Below are 24,510 nucleotides of genomic sequence, written 5' to 3'. Positions count from 1 at the left end.
ATTAATCGAAACAATAATCGGTCAACTAATCGATTATGAAAATAATCGTTAGTTGCAGCCCTACATGTGTTTGTCATTTATTGTATATGATTCAGCACATATATTTATGGTTGTCATTACTGTTTATTATGACTATTTAGGAGCGAGACAGTTTTAATTTCTGCTGCTTTTTTTCATTGATTATTGGTTAGTGTGTGAATTACATTTTAGTTGTGGCAGCACAGAATTGCTATCTGTCTGATATATTCCTGACTTTACTGTATATGAAGGCCACCATTTTTGTTGTAGAAATATTAATAATTCAGTCCATCAAATTTAAAAATTGGATGGGTTTCTACCTTAATGGTATTACTATAATTTATTTAAATCATGCATAAATAGGTTCAGTCCTCAATAGCCTCCATATCATTTAACATACTGGTACAATTTTACCATTTTTTTAGTTTTATTTTTTAAACAAAGTTCACAAATTAATAACAAAATGAATAATATACTTACTTCAGCCTCAATCTCGTCATATAGGAATTGTTTTTTAAATTTTGTGAGGGCATAGTGTGCACTGTCATTATACAGATCCAGAGAGTAGAGAACATACCTAAAAAAACAATCAGGAATAACATTTAGTACTTCAGATCCCAAAACTAACATTCGTAGAAAAAAAACAAAAAACAAAGAAATGTACATACAGAAATTTATACACAGAATAAATATTAGATTATAGATGTCCTTACTCCATCATGGATGCCTCCTTTGTTTCTAGGATGTGGTCAGTTAAAATCCAGGGCATGGACATATCAATTGGGAACTGAATCCTGCGACCCATGGTCAGCTCCAAGAAGAATTCTCTGAACCAGAGCTGGGAAAGGTCACAACACTGTTGTAGGGTCTCTTCAAGAAGAAGTGAACATGGAAGCAAATTCATCAGATAAAAGCATTGTCTAATACCATTATACAAATAAAGATTGTATAAAAAGCAATGGCCACATGACAGTCCTATATTGCTCATGTACTTGATGTTTAAACTTGCACAAAATTGCATAAAGGGAGAAAAAAAGGTTGCTTTATGCATTGCAATTTAGCAATCTTTTTTTTTTTTTAGGTTATAAATGCAGATTAAAATGGCATCATAAAAAATAAAAATAAAAAATCAAGCAAATTTCCAAACAACATTTTACCGCTTTGTTCGTGCTGTGCTAGAAGTCTGCTGGAATCCTTAGCTGCTCTGCCTATTCATATTTCCTGTCTGTTGCTTGATAAAAGTCATCCGCAGACCTCTTTACACTCGGCATTATAACAAAAAGTATCTTAGAATTCATTTAGAAGTGCATACTTTTATTTCAAAATCTGTTCTTTTCATACTGATCTAAGCCATCTTATGTTCAGAGGATAATTACTTAAAACCCTCTGCATTTTAACATATACTGTATCTTCCTAATGTGGGAATGTACTAAAAGGCCTAAACAACATTAACATCTGGTAAAAACAGAATATTTAAATACAGATTTTATCACCACATTCATTGGTGTTAAAACCTGTAAATGCTTGTGGAAGTACATTTGTTACCGAGCTTCCAGTAAAGCAACGCAATTGCAGACATGGTTCTCCTAATGCCGTGTACACACGATCGGAAATTTCGCCAGCAAAACTCCGATGAGAGCTTTTTGTCAGAAAATGCGACCGTGTGTATGCTCCATCGGTCTTTTGCTGGCAGAATTCCAGCCAGCAAAAGATTGGGGGCATGTTCTCTATTTTTCAGTTGGGAAAAGTTCCTATCAGACAATTTGATCGTCTGTACAAATTCCGATGTGCAAAATTCCTAAGCATTCTCGGAAGAATTGATTTTTCTTTATTTTCTCGGCTCGTTATAGTATTGTACATTACCGCGTTCTTGACGCTCGAAAGTTCAGAGAACTTTTGTGTGACCGTGTATATGCAAGGCAAGGTTGAGCGGAATTCCGTCGGAAAAACCATCCAAGTTTTTTCCGACAGAAAATCCGCTCATGTGTATGGGGCATTACAGCATATACTCTACTCCAACAACATTTGCAGCTACTCGGGAGGCAGAATTAAACAGGAATCTATTGCTAGCTGACTGGTAGGATATATAGTCCGCTACTTGTAAGAACTCCAATTTCACTGCAATATATCAAACTACAAACCTTTGTCTGTATCAGTATTTGTTTTAGTCTCTATATAGCTGCTGAGGTTCCCCACTAATCTCCAGATTACTTATGTTGTTTCACACAAAAGACTTTTACATACATCTATTAGGCCGCCTGAAGGAGAGATACAGATGGGCTATACCTACAAGTATATATGTTGTTAGGCCCTCTAAGTTAAAATCAGCAAAGCTGTACTAATTATGAATTCAGTATAATCATGGTTATGTTTATAGTGATGAAGACCATGATCGAAAATTGTGGAAATCTCTTGCAATTCCCAAGATAAAATTATGAATTAGTGTGGCCATTTTTCATGATCAGCATCCCCTTCTTGTATCACATTTCTTCAACTTCATTATGCAACTGCCCATCCTACCCACTAATAATTTTCCTCTTCTTCAATCTCTCTTTACCTTTCTTCCTACCTACAGAACATTTCTTGCTCCCTTTACATCTCACTACATACTTTCTCTTGTCTGGAAGTTCTGTATATGCTGGGAAAGGGCTCATGTAGCTATTAATCCATATTTCTCAAACAAACTTTTGACAAGCTGGTATTATGAAGATCAGCACCGGACAGCTACAATTTACCCAGCGTGCATTCAAGAACTGTAAGGAAAAATAAGATGATTCGCGCTATAGCGCGAATCATCTTATTTTTCCTTGTTTATGTTATGTGTTTGTGTCACATTTTAGATATCGCTGCTTTGTTATTATATTTTAGACACTTTGAAGCGCAATTATTTTCCCCCTTTTTTCTATTCAAGAACTGTAGGCTGGATAGACTGCAGCTGCCTTTGCTTGGTCTGCATAACTGCCACAAATGCTGGTACTTGTAAAGGCCCCATTCACATATCGTGTAGCAATTATTGTAGAGCAATTTACATGCATTTCACGCATAGGGTAGCCCATTCACTTAAATGCCTTATGCACGCCTGTCCCGGCAAAGGTGGTCAACAACCAAATTTGGGCCCTGAGCCAGATAGGTTTTGCTGAGATTTCTGCACTTTTTCATGCGATAATAATGGCAAAAATCGCACAGCATTTGGAGTACAATTAAGAATCAATCCAGTAGACCGATTTTATTAGGATTTGGAATCGCAGGTAGAATTGTGCCGATTTTGCCCACAATTTCAAATTGCAAATGTGAATGGGGCTGAAGTAAGAGAAGTTGTTACTGCCTGCCACAGAAGATGGTCTAATATCACAGTGATATTTTGAAAACAGCTACCTACTGTTTACAGTAATCATTGAAAATATTTTTTCCTTATTCAAATTTTTTTAGTGTATTTCACAATATAGTGACATCGGCAATGTAGACTTCATTGTCATAATGTGTAGAATACACATTATGCTTAATATAACAGCAGCTAGTGGTGTCCAATGTTTTAATCAACCGCTTTCTTACAGCTCAATAGCCTTTCCCATAGCACACAATAAATAAAATAAATTTTCAGCATCATTGGAAAAGGCGTTTGCAACTAAAACGTGAACTAAAGAAAACCTTCCCCTGTATTATGGACAGGAGAATAGGACCAGGAGTTTGTAGTATAAATCAGGAAAGTAACCTATGGTGACAATGCTAGTCAAAGCCTAATACTGACACCGACGCTGGGGGTTACTATTGCATCCAGCGACACCGACGCTGGGGGTTACTATTGCATCCAGCGACACCGACGCTGGGGGTTACTATTGCATCCAGCGACACCGACGCTGGGGGTTACTATTGCATCCAGCGACACCGACGCTGGGGGTTACTATTGCATCCAGCGACACCGACGCTGGGGGTTACTATTGCATCCAGCGACACCGACGCTGGGGGTTACTATTGCATCCAGCGACACCGACGCTGGGGGTTACTATTGCATCCAGCGACACCGACGCTGGAGGTTACTATTGCATCCAGCGACACCGACGCTGGGGGTTACTATTGCATCCAGCGACACCGACGCTGGGGGTTACTATTGCATCCAGCGACACCGACGCTGGGGGTTACTATTGCATCCAGCGACACCGACGCTGGGGGTTACTATTGCATCCAGCGACACCGACGCTGGGGGTTACTATTGCATCCAGCGACACCGACGCTGGGGGTTACTATTGCATCCAGCGACACCAAGGCGCTGGGGGTTACTATTGCATCCAGCGACACCGACGCTGGGGGCTACTATTGCATCCAGCGACACCGACGCTGGGGGTTACTATTGCATCCAGCGACACCGACGCTGGGGGTTACTATTGCATCCAGCGACACCGACGCTGGGGGTTACTATTGCATCCAGCGACACCGACGCTGGGGGTTACTATTGCATCCAGCGACACCAAGGCGCTGGGGGTTACTATTGCATCCAGCGACACCGACGCTGGGGGCTACTATTGCATCCAGCGACACCGACGCTGGGGGTTACTATTGCATCCAGCGACACCGACGCTGGGGGTTACTATTGCATCCAGCGACACCGACGCTGGGGGTTACTATTGCATCCAGCGACACCGACGCTGGGGGTTACTATTGCATCCAGCGACACCGACGCTGGGGGTTACTATTGCATCCAGCGACACCAAGGCGCTGGGGGTTACTATTGCATCCAGCGACACCAAGGCGCTGGGGGTTACTATTGCATCCAGCGACACCAAGGCGCTGGGGGTTACTATTGCATCCAGCGACACTGACGCTGGGGGTTACTATTGCATCCAGCGACACCGACGCTGGGGGTTACTATTGCATCCAGCGACACCAAGGCGCTGGGGGTTACTATTGCATCCAGCGACACCAAGGCGCTGGGGTTACTATTGCATCCAGCGACACCAAGGCGCTGGGGGTTACTATTGCATCCAGCGACACCAAGGCGCTGGGGGTTACTATTGCATCCAGTGACACCAACGCTAGGGGTTACTATTGCATCCAGTGACACCAACACTGGGGGTTACTATTGCATCCAGTGACACCAAGGCTGGGGGTTACTATTGCATCCAGTGACACCAAAGCTGGGGGTTACTACTGCATCCAGTGACACCAAAGCTGGGGGTTACTATTGCATCCAGCGACACCAAAGCTGGGGGTTACTATTGCATCCAGCGACACCAAAGCTGGGGGTTACTATTGCATCCAGCGACACCAAAGCTGGGGGTTAATATTGCATCCAGCGACACCAAAGCTGGGGGTTAATATTGCATCCCGCGACACCAAAGCTGGGGGTTAATATTGCATCCCGCGACACCAAAGCTGGGGGTTAATATTGCATCCCGCGACACCAAAGCTGGGGGTTAATATTGCATCCAGTGACACCAAGGCTGGGGGTTAATATTGGCACACTGGCACCAATGCTGGGGATTACTATTGTGTTCACCGACATCGATGCTGGGAAGGCTATTATTGCATTCACTATCACCAATACTGGAAGTTATTGCAACCACTGACACTAATGCTGGGAGTTATTGTACGCCCAACTTTTTTAGTGTGCAATGCAATCTGCTGCAGAAAACGCAGCATGACCGAAACATTAGGGCGCTCAGGTGCCAAAACTGCCCTTGGGTGCGCTGCCCTCTGGAAGTGGCAGGGCCATACTTGAGGCCCTTTATAATTTTGAAGTTGACCACTACTGAGCTACGGCCTAGTAAGCAGCAATATATTACATTTTTGTTTTTGAGTTTAGATATACTTATGGCAGTGTTTCTCAACTCCAGTCCTCAAGGTGCCCCAACAGGTCATGTTTTTGTGATTTCCCTCAGATGAAACAACTGTGGTAATTACTAAGGCAGTGAAACTGATTAAATCACCTGTGCAAATTAATGGAAAGCCTTAAAACATGACCTGCTGGGGTGCCTTGAGGACTGGAGTTGAGAAACTGTTCTCTATGGGGTGGTCAGATGGAAACGGACTGCCTGTCCGTTTCCATTCGACTGTCATACGATCTGATCAGCCAGACGGATGGGAAACGTATTCCCATCCATCTGTTTTTAGTGGACTGGAAAGGATGCCAGCGGACACATGTCCACTGACATTCGTTGCTCCATAGAGAACAATGGGTGATCCGATCTGGAAAAAAAAAAAAAAACGGACAGGCGGACCCGATCAGTCCGCTGGAGTGAAAGGGGCCTTAAAATAAAATAGAAGAAGTTTACAAATACATGTATTATTCCTGGTACTACTTACCAAAGTAGTGCTTTCTACAAAGAAAGAAAGCCTACAGGAGAGACGCCTCAGTTATACAATGGTTCCCTAAATATATATGCTACTGTTCAACAAGAATTAATTGATGAATGTGACAAATACAGTACATACTTCTAAAAGTGCAAGGTTAAAGCTGTCACCAACCACCAGCATTGAAAACAGACCACTCTCTTACCACTGAAATTAAGCAAGTGTGTGTAGAAGAATGATTCGCGGTGAAATTTTTCTATGTCCAAAATGGTGGGTCCCTCTAGGCTACTTCGCAGCGTTTTCTTGGAACCGCTTTTTTCAGCAATGAGGGACTCTAGCATGGTTCTCACCATGTACAGCTGTCTCATTTAAAAGGAGATATGTTTGCAGATGGAGAAATACAAGAAAACAAATAAAATATATGTAAAAAGACCTAATGACCTTTTAAAAGTGAGCTGCATTTTACTCCTCTTGCCTTTTAAGATGCTACCTACATGTCCCACCTGTAGCCAACAGAACTAAAACTAATGCACCAAACTGAATTCTTCTTAATTTGAAATGCTAGTTTAATAATGTAGATAGTGCTACAAAACAGAAATTAACCCATCAAAACTAATCAGAATGCATATTTAACTGAATTGAGATATGAGTGGAAGTTGTTGATCACTACACTTTGTAAATCATTACTGTTATGTTAGTTTGCCACCTCCCCCAAAATATTGAGCACCAGCCACCTCTGGTGGAGACTATTTTCACCGATAAGATGAAAAGGTCATACAAATTTAACATTTACGCACAAAGATCAACAGGTTGTGGCATTTATCCAGCACTGACTTATAAAAGCATGTATTTCATACATAGCTCAATAATCAAACATTTGGTGCAAATGCAGCAGAGTGACTACAGGCAAAACATTTAAATAACATGTAAAAGATCTGGGTATAAAATGCCAATTGCAGTTGTCTCTTGTCACAAACACTAGTTTGGCAAACCATTTTTTTTTATACAAGTACAGAGTCAGTTTACTTACTGTGCAAAAAATAAATATCGGCTTACCACCAAAGTTTAACAGAGTTGGATAGGCGTAGGACTGCCTCAGAAACTTTTTTACCACAAGCCACAACTTTTCCATCCCAAGAGACTTGAGCTGTTTGAACAGCTCTGCAGAGCTCAGAGACTCTGCCATTGTGCGCACCATGAAGAGCTGAAATCCAACAGACAGGGAACACAGGAGACCAGGAAGAAGGAGCAAGGGAAACATTCAGAGGTAGTGGTAGAAGGAGGAAAGCAAAAAAGTAAAGAATCATTAGTGTGTTAGAGTAACAGACCTACCCCTAATCTGACTTCCACTTTTTGTTCAAGCATTATAGAACCCTAAACTGGAAATATGTCTTAATTTGCATATTTAGTATTACAAGGGAGTCATTTATGTGTTAGAATTAGTTTCAAAATAAAGTTTCTTAAATTATTGTGTTTACTTTTACACAGACAGGTCATCAAAGAGACCATTATATATATATCACAAGGGGATTGCTGCACTTAAAAATGTATTAGAAAAAAGGAGAATCATACAAAAATGAAGGTGTACACAGCAGTCAGCAAGTGCCAATGACAACAAATATATTGGTTTACCAATTTCCCTTTGATTACAGATGCAGTCCTGTCCCTATGAGCCCAGAAATATATTCAGATTTAAATAGGGGCCTCAACACTGAATACAAGCCCCAATTTAGGACCAGCTGGAACTGTGCTGTGTAGAGAGTAGGCTAATGTTACAGCTAAAAAAGGGACTGCTAAGAGCATGCAGCCAGTGTCATTGCTAGTTTTACTGAGAATCAGCAGTTTTCTTAGTATAGTTACCAGGTAGAAAGAACAGCACTAGACTCGTTAGCAGGAAAGCAACACACAGAAGATTGCAGCCCAATAACCCAGTGAGAGATGCACATCACTTCCAGCCATCAAAAGCAAAGCAGCAGAGAAGAGAAGAAAACATTGGTGGTAATCGATTGGTTCAATTGTAAAATTAACCTGGTCATTTTTGAATTAGATGAAGCTGAAATCACATCATTCCCGTCAACCTCTATCATTATAACTTAAATGATAAAAACATACAATTAAGCAACATTCAAATCAATTACACACGTAAAAACGAAACATACAATTAAAGAACAAATATGTTAAAACTATGGATCAAGGACTGGTAGACCCATCAGTTCAAGAAAAAAATAAATGCAATTTTTAGTTTTTCATAGACTATTCATCCCTCAGTCATTTTGACAAAGGTGGTCCCACTTTACTTAAAATGTGTGAACATACTTTATGCAAATCACACTATTGTAAAGCAAATTATAGGCTTGTCCTATAACTATATAAACTGTTTTTAGTACTTTTTTTTTTTTTTTTACGCCAACGGTCACGTCTTCAGAGTCTTCTCATGTTGCACTCTGATTGTGGGGGTATTTCAATGTTGGAAGACGGCGGGCTGTAAGGTCTAACACAGTGGAGAAGTATCTTACTTGTTTTGCATGTTGTACTCTAGGAGTATGCCCTTCTGCGCTCCAGTGACACACAGTGAGTAATTACTCTTACTGCCTGACCAAAGACACAGGCATGGCATGCTGGTATCCTATCTTTAAAAAAAAGAGGCAAACTGACCACACTGGCATGGATCTGCTTCCATGCCTAACGTGGTCAGTTTGGAAAAGTAGAAGGGACTGGCAGGGTCACCGGGTATTTGTACCCAAAGACACATCCTGAAAGACAACTGGCTAACTTAACACTTCTGCACTTGTAGTAAAGTAATCAGAATTTCTCAAGTCACATTGAGGACGGAGAGTCCAATGTTACATCTACTGCTGTACACCTAGCAGAGGTGTTGGCTGTCTACAACTAGTGTGATCATTTTTAAATCAAGTCACACGTTATTGAAAAGGAGGGAGGAACTGTCTTTTATTGTTGCATAAAGAAGTGCAGTAAAGTAAAAAACTGGCTGGTTGTCATAAGCAAAAAACAACTTTCATTGACATTTCCTTCCCTGTTACTAACACTCATGTACTCCCAGCAAAGCTGTAAGATGTCTCTGAGAACGGAAGATGAGAAATTATGTTCTAACCATACTTAACCTAATTATTTTTTCGGTAACCCGGTAACCCAAACTGAGGAGATGATGGATAAAAAGCATTAGCAGAGGTCATCTTCAGTGCATGTCAAAGCAATCAGAGGACAGAGAAACAGAGGTAAATTAATCTTATGGAAATCTCAACTGTTCCTATATAATTTGACCTCAGACTTGTTTCTTCCACGTGCCGATCGGTCTTTCAATGAGACGGAAGACTTTCCTAACCAACCTGTATAGAATCCTCTCTTTCAGGATCAACTAATCTTTGTTACGTACAGTTTTCACTGCTCGTAACCTCTGCTTATGTAATTTTTCATCATATTGCCAGTGACAGGTTTCCTTTAAATTTAATTCTCTAGAAATTTATTTCTAGAAAGTAGTATTTTAACTACCATTCCTAAATCACAAAAAAGCAACGGATGATGTACCTGAGTGCTGGATGGTCCTACTGCACGTCTTGGAACTTTGATGTCAAACCCAGTCTTAGGGTCTTTTTCCCCTCTAAGAGCAGGGTCATTAAATGGTTCACATCCTGCACCCCAGTCACAGACTGTTTTTCTGATTGCCTGAAGCACACTATAACAGAGATAAGTAGACTTTATTAGTTATATCTGACAGTGGGTCAGCACAAATTTGCAGCATTCCCAAAAGCATGCTAAAAAAATTCAGTTAGGCAATAAACAAAAATGGTCAGCGTTTCTGCAAAATCTGTTTATGGTAGTTTAAATCAACCTAGGGCACACTGCAAAATGTAAAATAATTTTAGATATGAAACCAGCTAAGTATAAACCTATTTTTGTCCCCATAAAAAAAAAAAAAAAAAAAAAAAAAAGTACATAAGTGTTTCAGACACTTAATTTCCTCCAATATGTAGGTTTCGCTTTACATATAAACATGCTCATAAGATTAACCTTTGGATAACATTTTTCTTCTTTTTGATAGCTTGTCTTAATGGCTCACGAAGGGTGACCTGTGCAAAGTCTTGAAGCGCTGCATATATTGTGTGACGAATTGCATGGTTAAAAACACTCTCCATACGACCCATGAGAACTTGCAAACCTTTAATCATCGCAACCACCTAAAATAGATAACAAAAAGGGAATGAAAAGGTTACTTGTATGAGAGAGAAATTTAAATACATAATTTCTTATTTTATTTTTTAAACATTTGACCAAGATATACTAGTAAAAACTACTACAAGTTTGTACTGCTGGGCATAAAGATACTGACCAAAACAGGCAATGGACAGAAGTAGTAGTTATGATACAAGTCCAAAATAGATCTATATTTCACACACCTAACAGTGATTTTAATATCCATTAGCTCAATAACCTCTAAGCTCTGCTTTTCATTTTTTGCAGTTCGAAAGCAGCCACTACAGGGCCTGGCTAGTGAAAAGTATTGCTATGTTTAAATTCAATCAGTCTGCACTGATCAGTAATGCAATAGAGAGAGACAGGTCTGTACATCAGAACCAAGAACATGAAAAAATAATAAAACAAATACAACCTAGAGGAAGACAACCCCTACATCAGTTTAGCCAAGCTCTGCCCAACTCCATTCAAGGGTTTCCAAACAGAATCACATGCCTGACAAAGGGAGGGGTCCTGCGCAGCTCCAAAACGTTGCATTTTTTTGCTTGTGATGTGATCATGCTTCAATAAAAAAAATTTGCTTGGACATAACTCAAATATCCGTGGTGTGCTGGCAAATATTTACACTTTACACAGAATGCACACAGAGGGATTCCCGTTGCGTCCCTTAATGCTCAGTCCTTGTCTGCAGATACAGTATGTGTCTCTCTATATTGTGTTGCTGTTCACTGCAGTTAGGCTTATCATAAATTAATCTGTTTATGCTGGCTACAACTGTTGATGCCATTTCTTAAACCACAGGAAAAAAAAAATTGGTAGAATATGCAAATTTGCTATATTAAAATAGTTAATGGGTATTTAAAGTGCAGTTATTTTTCTAACATATAACGAACATGTAATCCAATGACAATAAGATCTAGACCAGTGGTCCTCAACCACGGTCCTCAAGTACCCCCCCAACAGGCCATGTTTTTGAAATTTCTTTTAGATAAAATAGATGTCCAAAATACCAAGCCATAGACTGATTTAAAGCACCTGTGTAAGATAAAAGGAAAACCTGAAAACATGGCCTGTTGGGGGTACCAGAGGACCGAGGTTGAGAACCACCAATCTAAAAACTAGATTCTAGATTATCAGCATGGTATCCTTTTTTTCCTCTTTCAATTAACCCCCTTTGGGTACTGTCAGACGAGCAGTTTCGATTCCCAGCTCAACAGCAACAGAGCAGGGGACCCTGCTGAATCAGAGTGGAAGTGATGACACTTAGTGACATCCTTGTCTGTTCAATGTTTTTCTCACCGAGCTGAAAGGACCCCTGTTAAGATCTATGGGCAGGCGGATGTAAATCAACATGCATCCATTTATATCCTTTTACCTCTGATCCATTACTTTTATGTCTGAAAAAATAAAAAAAGCTTTTTTTTTCTGACCAAGACAGACTTCGGTGTAGTCCGATGTAAATCGGCATGCATCCGCCCACCCACAGACCAACATTTATCTTCTGTTGAGATCTGCCTGAAAAACTGCTAGGTTTAAACATTAATACTTTCTTTCAAATGCATGTTACAAATAATTACAGAAGGAGTAAAAGAAAGACAAACTGATCACATACCTCCACCAAAGCAAACTTCTCCTCACTGGTGTAATTGTAGCGTGTTGCTCGTTCATACTCTTCAGCATTATCTGGGCAATCTTTGTTAGAATATTTGTCAGTTGGGTGCACCAGCTTCCAAGAATACTAGAATGAAATAAAAATTCAAAGAGCTGAGCATTGATTAGAAAAATAGATTTAAAAATGTGCCTAAACCATAGTCCATTTAAATCATTAAAAAAAAAAAAAAAATCAAACATTTAGTCTTGGAGCTACTGTAAGGCCTGGTTGACACTAGTGCGCCTTCTGATGCAGCTTGAGTAGCACAGAACTGCACCACAAGAGAAAGCTCATGGTTTTCAATGGTGCTCATTGTAATTAATGAGATTCAGAACGGTGTGATTTTGGAAAAGGTTCTTGAACTACTTTGGTGAGATTTACAGTGCGACTTGACCCCCCAGAGTACCTGTAAATTTCATATCTTGGAGTACAAAACAGGACACGGATTGATTCTTAGACCATGGGTCACACACCGCTACCTTCAGATAATTAGACACTGGCTAAAGCTTTGCTGGGACCGTCCCCCCAGTATTTTTTTTTTTTTTTTTTTTGAGCAAGCAATAAGGAGGAGATCACAAAAAAAGAGAGAAAGGAAAGAAAAGAAAGGAGGGACCTGCGTCTCTAAGATATGATATTTATATGTACGTGAAAATTCCTATTATCTTAATCTTATAGGACACAGGAGCGGATCAGACCATGGGATGTTGCTAAGCAATAATTTGAGTGTTGGGCAACGAAATGGCCAAAACAGCAGCAACAAGCCCACAGGAAAAACGAGAAGGGGCAACAAACCTGAACAGAGTGTGACAGGTTCGCAGTCCTTACCCGATCCGTAAGGTGAATCAAATTGTTTGACATACCTTCAAGGCAGGACATAGGGAGTAAGAATGATATGACATTCCCAAAAAGCGATAGGAGTGGCAGTGAAGCAACAAGAACTGGTTCTCCATGCAGCATAAGATAAAAATGGAGCTCCCAAGAAGAAAATAGGGGGAACCAAGGCATTACTAAGTACCAGATGCAATGAAGAGAAGGCGACTCTTACAGGAGGACCTTTTAAAGGAGTAATGCCGTCAATCAGAAGTAGAGGGCTCTGCGTGGGCAAAAGAACTTGAGGCCTCAGGTGGACAAAGAAGGTTGCAGCAGGCAACAAAGAGGAGCATCTTCTTGCAAAGAGTGCACAGTGAGTGCAAGAGCCAAGGTGTGGGGAAAATGATTTTAGAGGGCTGTACCAAGACCTGCAGGGTATCAAATGCTAGATGTTTGGGGATACCAAACAGAAGAAGTTGAAGGATGAGGAACAGAACAAGTTCTGGGATGGGGTTCCTCATCATCACACTAGGTGAGAACTACCTCACATGACAGAGGTTAAAAAAAAAAAAAAAAAAAAAAAAAAAAAGCACCCAACACAGGAGGTTGAAACATACCTAGCTGGTATCAGTGCCAAGAGATTCCCCCAGGATCTCTAATACAAAAGTTTATAGAGCAGTCATAGCTGGAGATGTATGGTGAGAGGTAGGCAAATGCCAGGCCACCTACAGACCACATGCGGAGAAGGAAACCAATGCATTCAGAGAACAGAGGCAATTTGGACCTTTTTCCAGTACTTTTCCAGTGAATGGCGTTGACTAGTACAAAAACAGAATTTTTGGTTTACCTGTAAAAATCCTTTTCTTGGAGTACATCACAAGACACGGGGCATCTTTGCGTTTACACTGATATGGTTGTGCTGCCACCTTCAGATGATTGGGCACAGGCAGAGAAAGGCAGTACTCCCTACTAGACATAATCCCTCTAAGCAACAAATAGCTTCAGTTTGATAGCAGGTAAAAAAAAAAAAAAAAATCCCATTTTCTCTATCATTACTAACAGGACATTTTCATATCCATTAAGATAGGGATGTCCCAAAGCACTGAATATGAGGGAAGGGCAATATGCCAATAGGCCTCAAAAACCCTAACACGAGGTTAGAACCTCACACAGCCATCTTGCAAGACCCAAAAGATGTGCTTGCAGAGGCCCGAACAGCTACCTGGTCAAACTTAGTAAAGATATAAATAGAATACTAGGTAGCAGCCGCTCAAACTGGAAAAATCTGTGGTAAAGAGAACAAATATAAATGAATGGTGTACAGCTTGTCTGTGATATACTTAGGGTAAAATAGCTGATTTCGCCTGATTTCTGGGTATACACGATGTAAGATTTGTTTTACTTTTTTTTCTAAGACTTCATAGTGTCCGGTATTATGAAAGTCGACTTCTTTTTTCTTTGCAAATTTTGCAATGCCTTCTTATTGTTGAAAAGTTTGCATTTTTTTTCTTATGGAAAATCTTCAATAAAAAATGAAGAGAAAAAAAAAAAAAGAAGAAGATCATATACTGTCATTTTGCAGCAGGCATGATGTTGAGGACTATGGAAGGAATGCTGCTGAATACACCACAAAAAGGAAGAAGGCCACAGGTATACTCATGAAAAGTAATAATGACAAAGTATGAGAACATAATGCACAACAGTAGCAAGGATGAAGCTGGAAGGGCACTGAGGTGAGACGGGGAAATGTGTGGTATGAAGGAATATGCACTATAGTAGGGAGACTTAGAGGGTAGCTGAAGGAATGCTCTTTCTTTAAAAAAAAACTTTTTTATTTCCTTAACAAACACATAGACCATACAGACATACAACAGCACAGCCATCATCTGGCTATTAACAGGGAAGGGACCCACGCAGGGGTCATAAGGTGTCGTTACATGATCAAAAAACCACTAGAGTATCTACGGATACCGTATTGTATCAACATCAATAGGCTGTCATGGCTCTTGCTCTATGGGTGGACTGACAATGAGCTAGCTCTCCTAAATTATCATGCTATCCAGGATTGGTCTATTAGGATGGCAAGGTGAGCCATCATATATCCGAGAGGTCACCTAATCTGTTGCACTTACTCCAGACTCTGTCATGTTTTTTCGGACAGCCTCTATGTGTATAGGTGTCCCTGTAAAGGGGTATCACATTGTTAACAAGTGTTTTCCATAGACCTATAGTGGGAGGAGTCTTTCGCTTCCAGCATAGGACAATGGATTTCCTGGCATAGAACAGCAGGAGACCCAACAAGGTTTTCTCAGCCACTCTGGGCACCAAGTCCTCCACCAGCCCCAGCAGGCATATTCCTGGGGAAGGAGCGATAGAGATACTTAGTAGATCATTCACCTCCATAAGAATTTGTGACCAGAAATCTGTAAATTACCGGGCAGGACCAAAAGATGTGGATAAAGTCCCCTGGGGCATGGTCACAACGCCAGCATTCCGGTGATAGAGAAGACCTCATCCTGTGCATCCGAGCGGGAGTAAGATAGGCCCTATGGACAATCTTGTATGGAATGAGGCTGTCTCTCAAGGACAAGGAAACCAGTATTTTAAATGGGAAGTCTCACACATCTCTCCAACCTTGGAGTCCATCTCTGGAAGATCCCAGGCCCTATTGCTGATGGACCCTGGACAGTTCAGGACATGAGACCCAGAGGAAATGTGCATATAGCACAGAGGTGGGTTTTTCTGCACAATCAAAGCGCAAAATCCTCTCTAGGTTGGATTGCACCACCTGCCTTTCGCTGGATGGGAACTGAGCCCTGAAAGCATGGGACAACTGTAGATATCTGAATTTGTGTGAGGGTGGGGCATTGTGATGAGACAAAGTAATCAAAAAGGGGAGTATCGTTAGGTCTGAGGTAATGTCTGAGAGAGTCTTAATATGGTATCTGGCCCATATCACAGGGTCTGGATTCTCGAGAAAGTGCTGCAGGTTGGGATTGTTCCAGAGCGGGGCATTCGGGGATACAGCAGGCAGAGGATACTTTTCAAAGGCCAAGCCTTCCCTCCAGGCCCTAAGGGTGGTACGCATGGAAGGGGTTAGGTTGCATGGAGCCTTTGGACCCTGCAAAGGGAGATTCGACAAGCCTCCGCAGATCGCAACACCGCAGCCTCAAGGACCCAAGCAGAGTTGGATCTATCCAGAACAAGCCACCAAAATGCAGTGACCAATTGAGCTGCAATGAAGTATTTGTGACAGTCCGTGAATGCTAGTCCCCCCTGCCAACAAGGGCGCATTAGAGTGGTTAACTTTAAGCGGGGGGACGTGGGCCCCAAAGAAAGGAGGAGAAAATTTTGTTTAGTTGGGAGAAGAATGATTTGGGGATCCATTGAGGGGAATTATGAAACAAATATGTAAACTTGGGAAGGATTTTCATTTTGATGAGGTTAATACGCCCCAGTAGGGACAGAGGGAGGTTCTCCCATGCTTTCAGCTTGGCTCTGATTGAGTTAATTACTGGGGACAAGTTCAGTGGAATGAAGTCAGTCACATTCCCTGAAATACACACCCCCAAATAGGTAAACGCGTCCACCCATTGTAGTCAAAGAGAAGCCCGAGGCCTCTTTTTTAGCATCAATAGCAAGCATCTTCGACTTTGACCAATTAACCCTGAGCCCTGTCACTACAGAGAATTCTTCTAGGACTGACAATGCCCCTTGCAAGGAGGAGCCAGCATCATTCAGGAAAAGGAAGAGGTTGTCTGCATACAAGGCCATTCTCTCCTCCAGCCAGCCCAGCCGTAGACCTTTAATGTGTGGCGACACACGTAATGCCTCAGTCACTGGTTCCATGGCAATGGCAAAAAGTGCAGGTGAGAGAGGGCAGCCCTGCCGTGTACCCCTAGAGAGTTCAAAAACAGGAGATAGATGACACCCTAAAGGAATGGCAGCCACAGGCGAACGATATATAGTTTTTAACCAGTGAATGAATACCAGGGGAAATCCCATTCTCCGCAGAATCTCCCACAGGAAAGGCCACTCAATCGAGTCGAAAGCCTTCTCAATATCGAGAGAGGAAACCACTCTGGTACTGAGTCAATAAGAGAGGGGAGTAATGAGTTAAGTCTAGTGGTGAGGAGTTTAGTTAAGATTTTGAGGTCAGTATTAAGGAGTGCTATAGGCCTATAAGAGGCACACAATTTGGGATCTTTACCCGTCTTGGAGATGAGGAGAACATGTGCGTGTGCCATGGAGGGTGGGAGAGAGCCCCACTCCAGGCAATGTGTAAATAGGGCGGCCAGCTAGGGGGCCAGCATGTTACCATGTGCTACATAGAAATCCGTCGGAAGACCATCTGGGCCAGGAGCTTTTCCAGTGGATAGGAAGTTAATTACAGCAAGAACCTCTTCCATGGTAATTGGAGCAACTAGTGTAGATCTTTCGGAATCGGAGAGCCAGCCAAGGGCTATCGGATCAAGGAGAGATGCCAACCTCTCTGGGTCTAAACCGAGGGTAGTGTGGTGGTATATAAGGATTGATAAAAACCATGGAAAGCTTGCAATATAGCCTCTGAGGAGGAGATGGCCTCACCTGTGGGAGAAGCATGTTCAGGAAAAGCGGTATTAGGGGTGTCATGGTGAGATATCGCCAACAGCCTGCCATTCCTGTCCCCCTGTTCAAAGAACTTTTGCTTCGTATTATAGATTTCAAGTTTAGTAACCTCTGTTAAGTGAAGGTGAAGGCTGCGTTTAGATGCCTGCAACGTATCAAAGTTTGAGGCAGAGGGATCCAATCCATATTGGTCAGAAGCCAACCCCACCTCACTCTCCAACGCTGTTGTGGCAGCAGTTTGTTGCAACCTGACCGCTTTGATGGCTGAGATGTAATGGCCCCTTGCAAATACCTTGAAGGTGTCCCATGCTATCTCAGGAGTGGATGACCCTTCATTAGACTCCCAATAATTGCGTAGGGTCAGTGGGGTTTAATCAGCTATATTGGGTTGGGAAATCCATTGAGCACCTAGACGCCACATAGAGCAAACGCGAAGGACAGAAGTGCGCAGGGTGATCTCCAGGGGGCTGTGGTCAGACAGGAGGCTGGGTAAATAGGCAGCTGCCAGCATAGAGGGGTTGGCAAACGCATAGTCAATTCTGGAGGCGGTTTTGTAGGAGGTAGAAAAACACGAAAAGGTTTTGGTGGATGGGAATTTCCACCTCCAGACTTCCGTGACCCCTGCAGATAACGCCCAGTTTGACAACTCCCCGGTGAAAGACTTAGGTGGTAAAGGTCTATCTAGGTCTGAGGAAAGGATGGCATTAAAATCACCCAGTAGTAAAATGTTGGCAGGGCAATAGGGGGCTATCCTCCAGTATAGTATATAAGAAGCGGTTTATACCCAAAAACAAAAAAACAGTGGACTATCTACTACTTTGCCAATACCCCAACATAACCGGGTTTGTAGTTTAATCCCCAAACTTTTTCCTAACAAAAAACTGCCTACGTGAGGCTCAAAGTTCCAAGGAGGATCCCTGTCAGTGTCTGCCCTTTAACAGTAGGCGAGTGCGAGGGAACGTGGATCCCATCACATCCAGTGGGGGACTGGATAATCCACAGATACCCTAAGCGGGCATCGTGTCCTCGAGGTGGTGTGTTGAAATTGTCTTGCTGTAGCTCCGGTCGACAAGGATCAAGATCAGGGGAGAGCATTGCCCCAAGTGGGGGGGTGGGCCACACCCGTCGCTCGCCATGGAGGGGGCCCGAAGTGAGACTCTGGGGACAACATGAGCCAGATGATGGGAGGCAAGTTCTCATAGGGGAGGGTGGGATATTTGAGGGCCTCGCTGAGGATGCGATCACAGTCTCTGTAGTTAGGAAACCTCACTAGGAAGGGTCTCGGTGAGGCCCCGGGGTTGCCCCGGCCAGTTGGGACTCTGTGGGCCCTTTTCCACCACATAGGTCGGGGGGACCTCGGTCAGATTCAGGAGTTTCTTAAAGAAGGCCTCCACAAACTCAGCTGGGCGATTCCCGTCCGCCCCCTCCGGGAGACCCAGGACTCTGACATTATTCATCCGAAGGTGGTTTTTGGCATCATCAGATTTGGCCACCAAGGATTGGACGGTGCGCTGCAGTGTAAGGAGAGCATCATCATGTCGGGCAGCAAGTTCTTCTGAGGTAGAGATCCGCGACTCAGTCTCAGAAAGCCTGCCCCTGAATTTATCTAAGTATGCCCTGATGAGGTTACTTTCCTCAGCCAGATGGTCGATGCGGACCAGTAAGAAGGTTTTACTCTGTTCTATGGCCGCAAGGATAACATTGGTATCATTTGCTTGCTGCAGCACCTGAGAGGGTGGAGAGGACGTTTGGTTCGCTGCCTGTTGCATGTCTGATAATAACCCTCTAAGCTGGTCTAGAATGGTGCTGGGATCGGCTGACAGTTTCTAGATGCTGTGTGCCCCGTCTGCCCCCTCCAGATATAATGACACAGGGCTAAGAGTATGGAGTGGCTGCTGATCCTGCAGGACAAGGCACCCGAGCGGGGAGGATGTTGCAGGCTCCGCAGGCCTCAAAATGGCGGCGGCCGCAGGTGTGTGGATCCGGCTGTCTGGGACCCTCTGGCAGCCCCCCGAAGCTGTGCGCCTGAACGGTCCCCACCGGGGATGTTGCCATGGATGGGTGCAGAAGGGATGACCACTCGTTTCTGCGGATCACCGGACCCAAGCTTGCAGGGTGTCGAAGGCTCCCTAGGCCTCAGATGTATGGAGCTGAATGGTGGCACAGTCGGCCAGCCGAGCTCCGTAATTCTGGCTGGGACAGAGGCAGGGGATGTCCAGGGACAGGCAGGGCAATTTTGGAGGTTCTATGTGCAGAATGGCAGCAGATTCCCTCAGGATTAGCGGAGCTCTTCCTCAGCACATCTTCCTCGGCTTACATCCGGACACCCCCCCACTACCGCCACACATTTACGAATTGCAGAGTCGCAAACAGTTATTTCCCTAGTGCTGTTTATAAATGTCGCTCGACAAAATCACCCAAGGGTGGCAGTTGTGCCTGTGACCTATTGCAGTGATTACAAATGTAAACACACTACTGTTTACAATGTTGATCCTTCTCCACCCTCTAACAATGTAGAAAGGGGAGAAAATACTAATACATCAATGGAAAATTCATGAATGGTTCAGCAGTACCTTGAGATGTGGGGTGTTACTTTCCAAAAAGGGTATTTTTGAGATGTTTTATAATCAAAAGTAAAAGAAGCCTTTTTTTTTTTTCAGCCTTTTTTTTCCTATTTATGGTAATAAATAAGAGCTCCAGTGGTTATTACATGCCACCAAAAAAGCTCTATCAGTCGCCAAAAAAAATAAAATTAATTTGGGTACAGAGCTGCTTAAACGAGAAATTATCAAACTAAAAATGGCTGGGTAACAAAATGATATTACAGGGTGGTACTTAACCACTTCAATACCAGGCACTTAGACACCTTTCTGCCCAGGCCAATTTTCAGCGCTGTCGCAATTTGAATGACAATTGCGCGGTCATGCTACACTGTACCCAAACAATTTTTTTTATCATTTTGTTCCCACAAATAGAGCTTTCTTTTGGTGGTATTTGATCACCTCTGCGGTTTTTATTTTTTGCGCAACAGATAAAAAAAGACCGAAAATTTCGAAAAAAAAAGTTTTTCTTTGTTTCTGTTAAAATTTTTTGTAAATAAGTACGTTTTCTCCTTCAATGACGGGGACTGATATGGCTGCACTGACGGGCACTGATATGGCTGCACTGACGGACACCGATGAGGTGGCACTGACAGGCACTGATGATGGGCACTGATAGGCGGCACTGATGGGCACTCAGGCGGCACTGATGGGCACTCGTAGGTGGCATTGATTGGTACATATGGGTGGCACTGATGGGTACTTATGGGTGGCACTGATGGGTACTTATGGGTGGCACTGATGGGTACTTATGGGTGGCACTGATGGGTACTTATGGGTGGCACTGATGGGTACTTATGGGTGGCACTGATGGGTACTTATGGGTGGCACTGATGGGTACTTATGGGTGGCACTGATGTGTGGCACCGATGGGCAATGACAGGTGGCACTGAAAACATATTGGGGGCATTGCTGGGCAGATCTGGAACATAATGGTGCCAATCAGTGCCCATTTGTGGGCACTGATTGGCACAGATTGGGCACATGTGGATGGCCATGGGGTACATACCTGGCCATCCACATGTTGCCCCCTCCCTGGTGGTCCAGTGTGGTGATCTGAGGGGGGCTGCGCTGATAAACAATCAGCGCAGACCCCCCCCGTCAGGAGAATCGCCGATCGGCTCTCCTCTACTCCCGATCAACGGCTCTTCCCATTGACAGCGTGATCAGCCGTGATTGGACACGGCTGATCACGTGGTAAAGAGCCTCCGCCGGAGGCTCTTTACCAAGATCGGTGGAGCGGTGTGTCAGGCTGACACACCGCTCCACTGATCGCCGCGATGCACGCCCCCGGGGGCACGAGGCGGCGTGTCATCCTGCTGGACATCATATGACGCCTAGTCAGGATAACGGAACCACTTCCCGGACGTCAATCCACTATAGGGAGGGCGGGAAGTGGTTAAAGTGTTACTAAACCCAAGATCCTGCATGGTCTATCTGGTCTTCCACAGTACACAGAACATGGAAATGTAATGATTTTAGTAAATATAAACTGCTAAATACCTTTTCTCATCAGCAGTATATAGCAGTTTTGCGACTTCTATCAGTGGCCGTCTGAGTATTAGGCAAAGCTTGTAGTAGATGACGCCTCACTAGTTTTGACATCTGGGCTCCTCCTGCTGGAGTTTCCAATTGTTCATGTTTGACGGGGCAAATGTCTTGGATTGTTTTTTTGTCTTTTATTGTGCTAAATTTTGTATTATTTTCTGTTCCCTCTACTGCATTTTTTTACACTGTTTTGTATTACTTTATTGTCAAAACCCAAATAAAAAGGGATTCATAAAAAAAAAAAAAATAGCTTGCATGAGTTTTCAGTCTCCTCTGACTGTCCTATGAGGCTGCATGACCCCTGACCCTCTATCTGGGCTCTGTACTATCAGCAGATTGATTGGGTGCAGTAAAAGAAGAGAAAGATCAGAAAAGACAGAATCAAACAGACTTTTTACACAATGCAGAGGATTAGCCCCTTAGGTTCCACAGTGAGTATAACAAGCATGCTTCACTGCATATATAGACTGATTTTACAGTTGTAAGTTTTAGGAACACTAACTGATATGTGCATGTGGTTAAAGAATATGTTACCCCAACATTTCATATTCCTGATATGTGCCTGCTGTACCATGTACGTCTATGAAAATGTGTCCTATTCAAATTAGTGGTAATTAGTTAGTTGCTAAGGAGCGACAACTGATGACTCATCAGTTGAAAAAAAAAAAAAAAAAAAAAAAAAAAAGCAGACGATTAAACATGTTGAAGAAAAAAAATTAAACAGCGCCGGGTCCCCCCCCAAAATCTTTGCTAGACCCTTACCCAAGCATGCAGCCCGGCAGGTCAGGAAAGAGGGGGGAGGGGGGAATCAGCGAGCGAGTGTCCGTCCGTCCCCATCCCGAACCATACCAGGCCCATGTTGATGGGCACATCGGCCTCATCCCCACAACCCTGGCCGGTAGTTGTGGGAATCTGCGGGCAGGGGGCTAATCAGGATCTGGAAGCCCCCTTTAAGAAGGGGGTCCCCAGATCCCTCCCCCCCATGTAAATGAGTATCGGGTATCTACCTATTTAACCACAAAATGGTCACAAGGTAATAACACACACACAGTTTTTGACAATTCTTTTATTAAAAAAAAAAAAAAAAAACACGGCGGCCAGCTTCACAGTACCGCTGCTTAGCAACCAGCTATTAGTTTGTTTTTTTGACAAATATCGCATGCGATACCGCCAGCAAGACACTGGGGGTCATTATTGCACGCTTTTTTTACTCTCTGGTCCATTTGTGAATTGGACTTAAGAGCTTTTTATGTGGTATTTAATGGCACATTTAAAAAATTTTTTTTTTTTTTTTTGTGCGAATTGGACATAATTTACCGCATGTGATAAATTTATGCACATACCATTATCGCATTCTGTAATTGACCCCAATGTGTCTTTAATATAAGCAACAAAAACCACAATCATCATAGTACAGCCAATTTTTTTTTACCAATTTAATTTAGTAACTTATCAGCAGAACGAGTGTTCGCTTTATAAAAAAAAATTTCTATCACATATTACATACATACATATTACATATTACAGTGTATTTAATCAAGCTACTGGCCATGCTCTAATTGCAATAGCTTCCTCAGAAACTAAGGCAGACCAAATATGTGCTTATATCTCCAACAAAGATAATTAGCAACATGTAGGAAAATAGGTGTGCAAGAATGAACAAGTGCTTACAAATTCTCTGGTAACACTAAGGCGTAAACACCTACAAGGCCCAACTGCTACAATGGTTGTATTGGTTGAATTACTTGCAAATATCAGGTCATGTAGGAAAAGCCTTAGACGTATACTGTATGTATATAAATGCACAGCTCTGGGGCACAACCAGAATGGATGCTTCACTTGTGTTTGGGGACCTACCACTTCCATTACATGAGCACTCCATTGAGATAAGAGCTGAAGTCCTTGCAAGGCCAAGTCAAAGAGTTTCCGGTATTCAGCATCCGTCTTTTGCGCTTCCTGACGACCAGATCCGGTCACTACCTAAGAAATGCATAGAATGGAATATTAGTTTTTTTTTTTGTACAGAATAGACAGTATAACCATACAGGTTATGGTGAGAAAAGACTAAAAGAATCAAAAAAAAAAAAAAAAAAAAGTTCTCAACACCAATCAGTGCATAGCACAGTAATGTCTTAAAAAGCAGGTGCAGCCATCCTAACCATTTCTTTGTGCCCCATCAGCCAGATGCATAGCCACAACTACCGGTGTATAGTGTGAAAATAGCCTCATTTTAAAGAGCCATTTATAGCAAACTGCATACAGCTGTTTTGGGGTTTTTTGGCAATCCTTAGAGCACTGTATGAAAACACACTAATTAGAGCAGAGGTTTCCAAATTTTGCAGTATGAGGGCCACATTGTATACTTTACGAGTTACTAGACAGAAAAAATACCAAATTGGAGTCCACCCTTTACAACAGAGTCTCCATTAGATTCTCTTTATCAGGGTCCCTACTATCTTGTGTCCAGGGGTGATCATTCGTGCCTGACAGGAGGTAATTGCTGCATGCGTGTTTACCCGGCGACATAGCTGCCTGCTGTCAGTTTGTCATCATTCATACATGTAGGGAATTATATAATATTCATGTTATAAGTCACATTTACGTAAAAAATTAAAATTATATATTTTCTTTATTATTACTGACAGACAAAATTAGCAACACTTTGCATTCCTTTCATAGATCCTGTATATACCGTTTAACTCTACAGACAACTCCAAACAATCAGCCTCAGGGGAAAAGTCTACTGCTGGCCCGCTGAGGTAAAAGCAGGAATTT

General features: G+C 42.7%; 1 protein-coding gene across 3 annotated transcripts in view; it reads right to left on the bottom strand.

The window, feature by feature from the left end:
- CYFIP1 (cytoplasmic FMR1 interacting protein 1) overlaps positions 1-24,510 on the bottom strand; it is a 210,402-nt gene that overhangs the window by 99,825 nt on the left and 86,067 nt on the right. For 2 of the 3 annotated variants that reach the window (XM_073614610.1, XM_073614609.1), the window contains 7 exons: positions 23,593-23,715; positions 12,131-12,256; positions 10,336-10,502; positions 9,853-10,000; positions 6,512-6,665; positions 732-888; positions 499-595 (listed from right to left, as the gene is read on the bottom strand). In XM_073614610.1, coding sequence (XP_073470711.1) covers positions 499-595; positions 732-888; positions 6,512-6,665; positions 9,853-10,000; positions 10,336-10,502; positions 12,131-12,256; positions 23,593-23,715 — 972 coding nt within the window. Of the gene's footprint in view, positions 1-498; positions 596-731; positions 889-6,511; positions 6,666-7,362; positions 7,511-9,852; positions 10,001-10,335; positions 10,503-12,130; positions 12,257-23,592; positions 23,716-24,510 lie in introns of all 3 variants that reach the window. The other variant, XM_073614611.1, reaches the window with a different exon arrangement.

Source organism: Aquarana catesbeiana, linkage group LG02 (genome assembly GCF_042186555.1).
Source record: "Aquarana catesbeiana isolate 2022-GZ linkage group LG02, ASM4218655v1, whole genome shotgun sequence".
NCBI lineage: Eukaryota > Metazoa > Chordata > Amphibia > Anura > Ranidae > Aquarana > Aquarana catesbeiana.
This window is presented reverse-complemented; position numbering and strand designations above follow the sequence as displayed.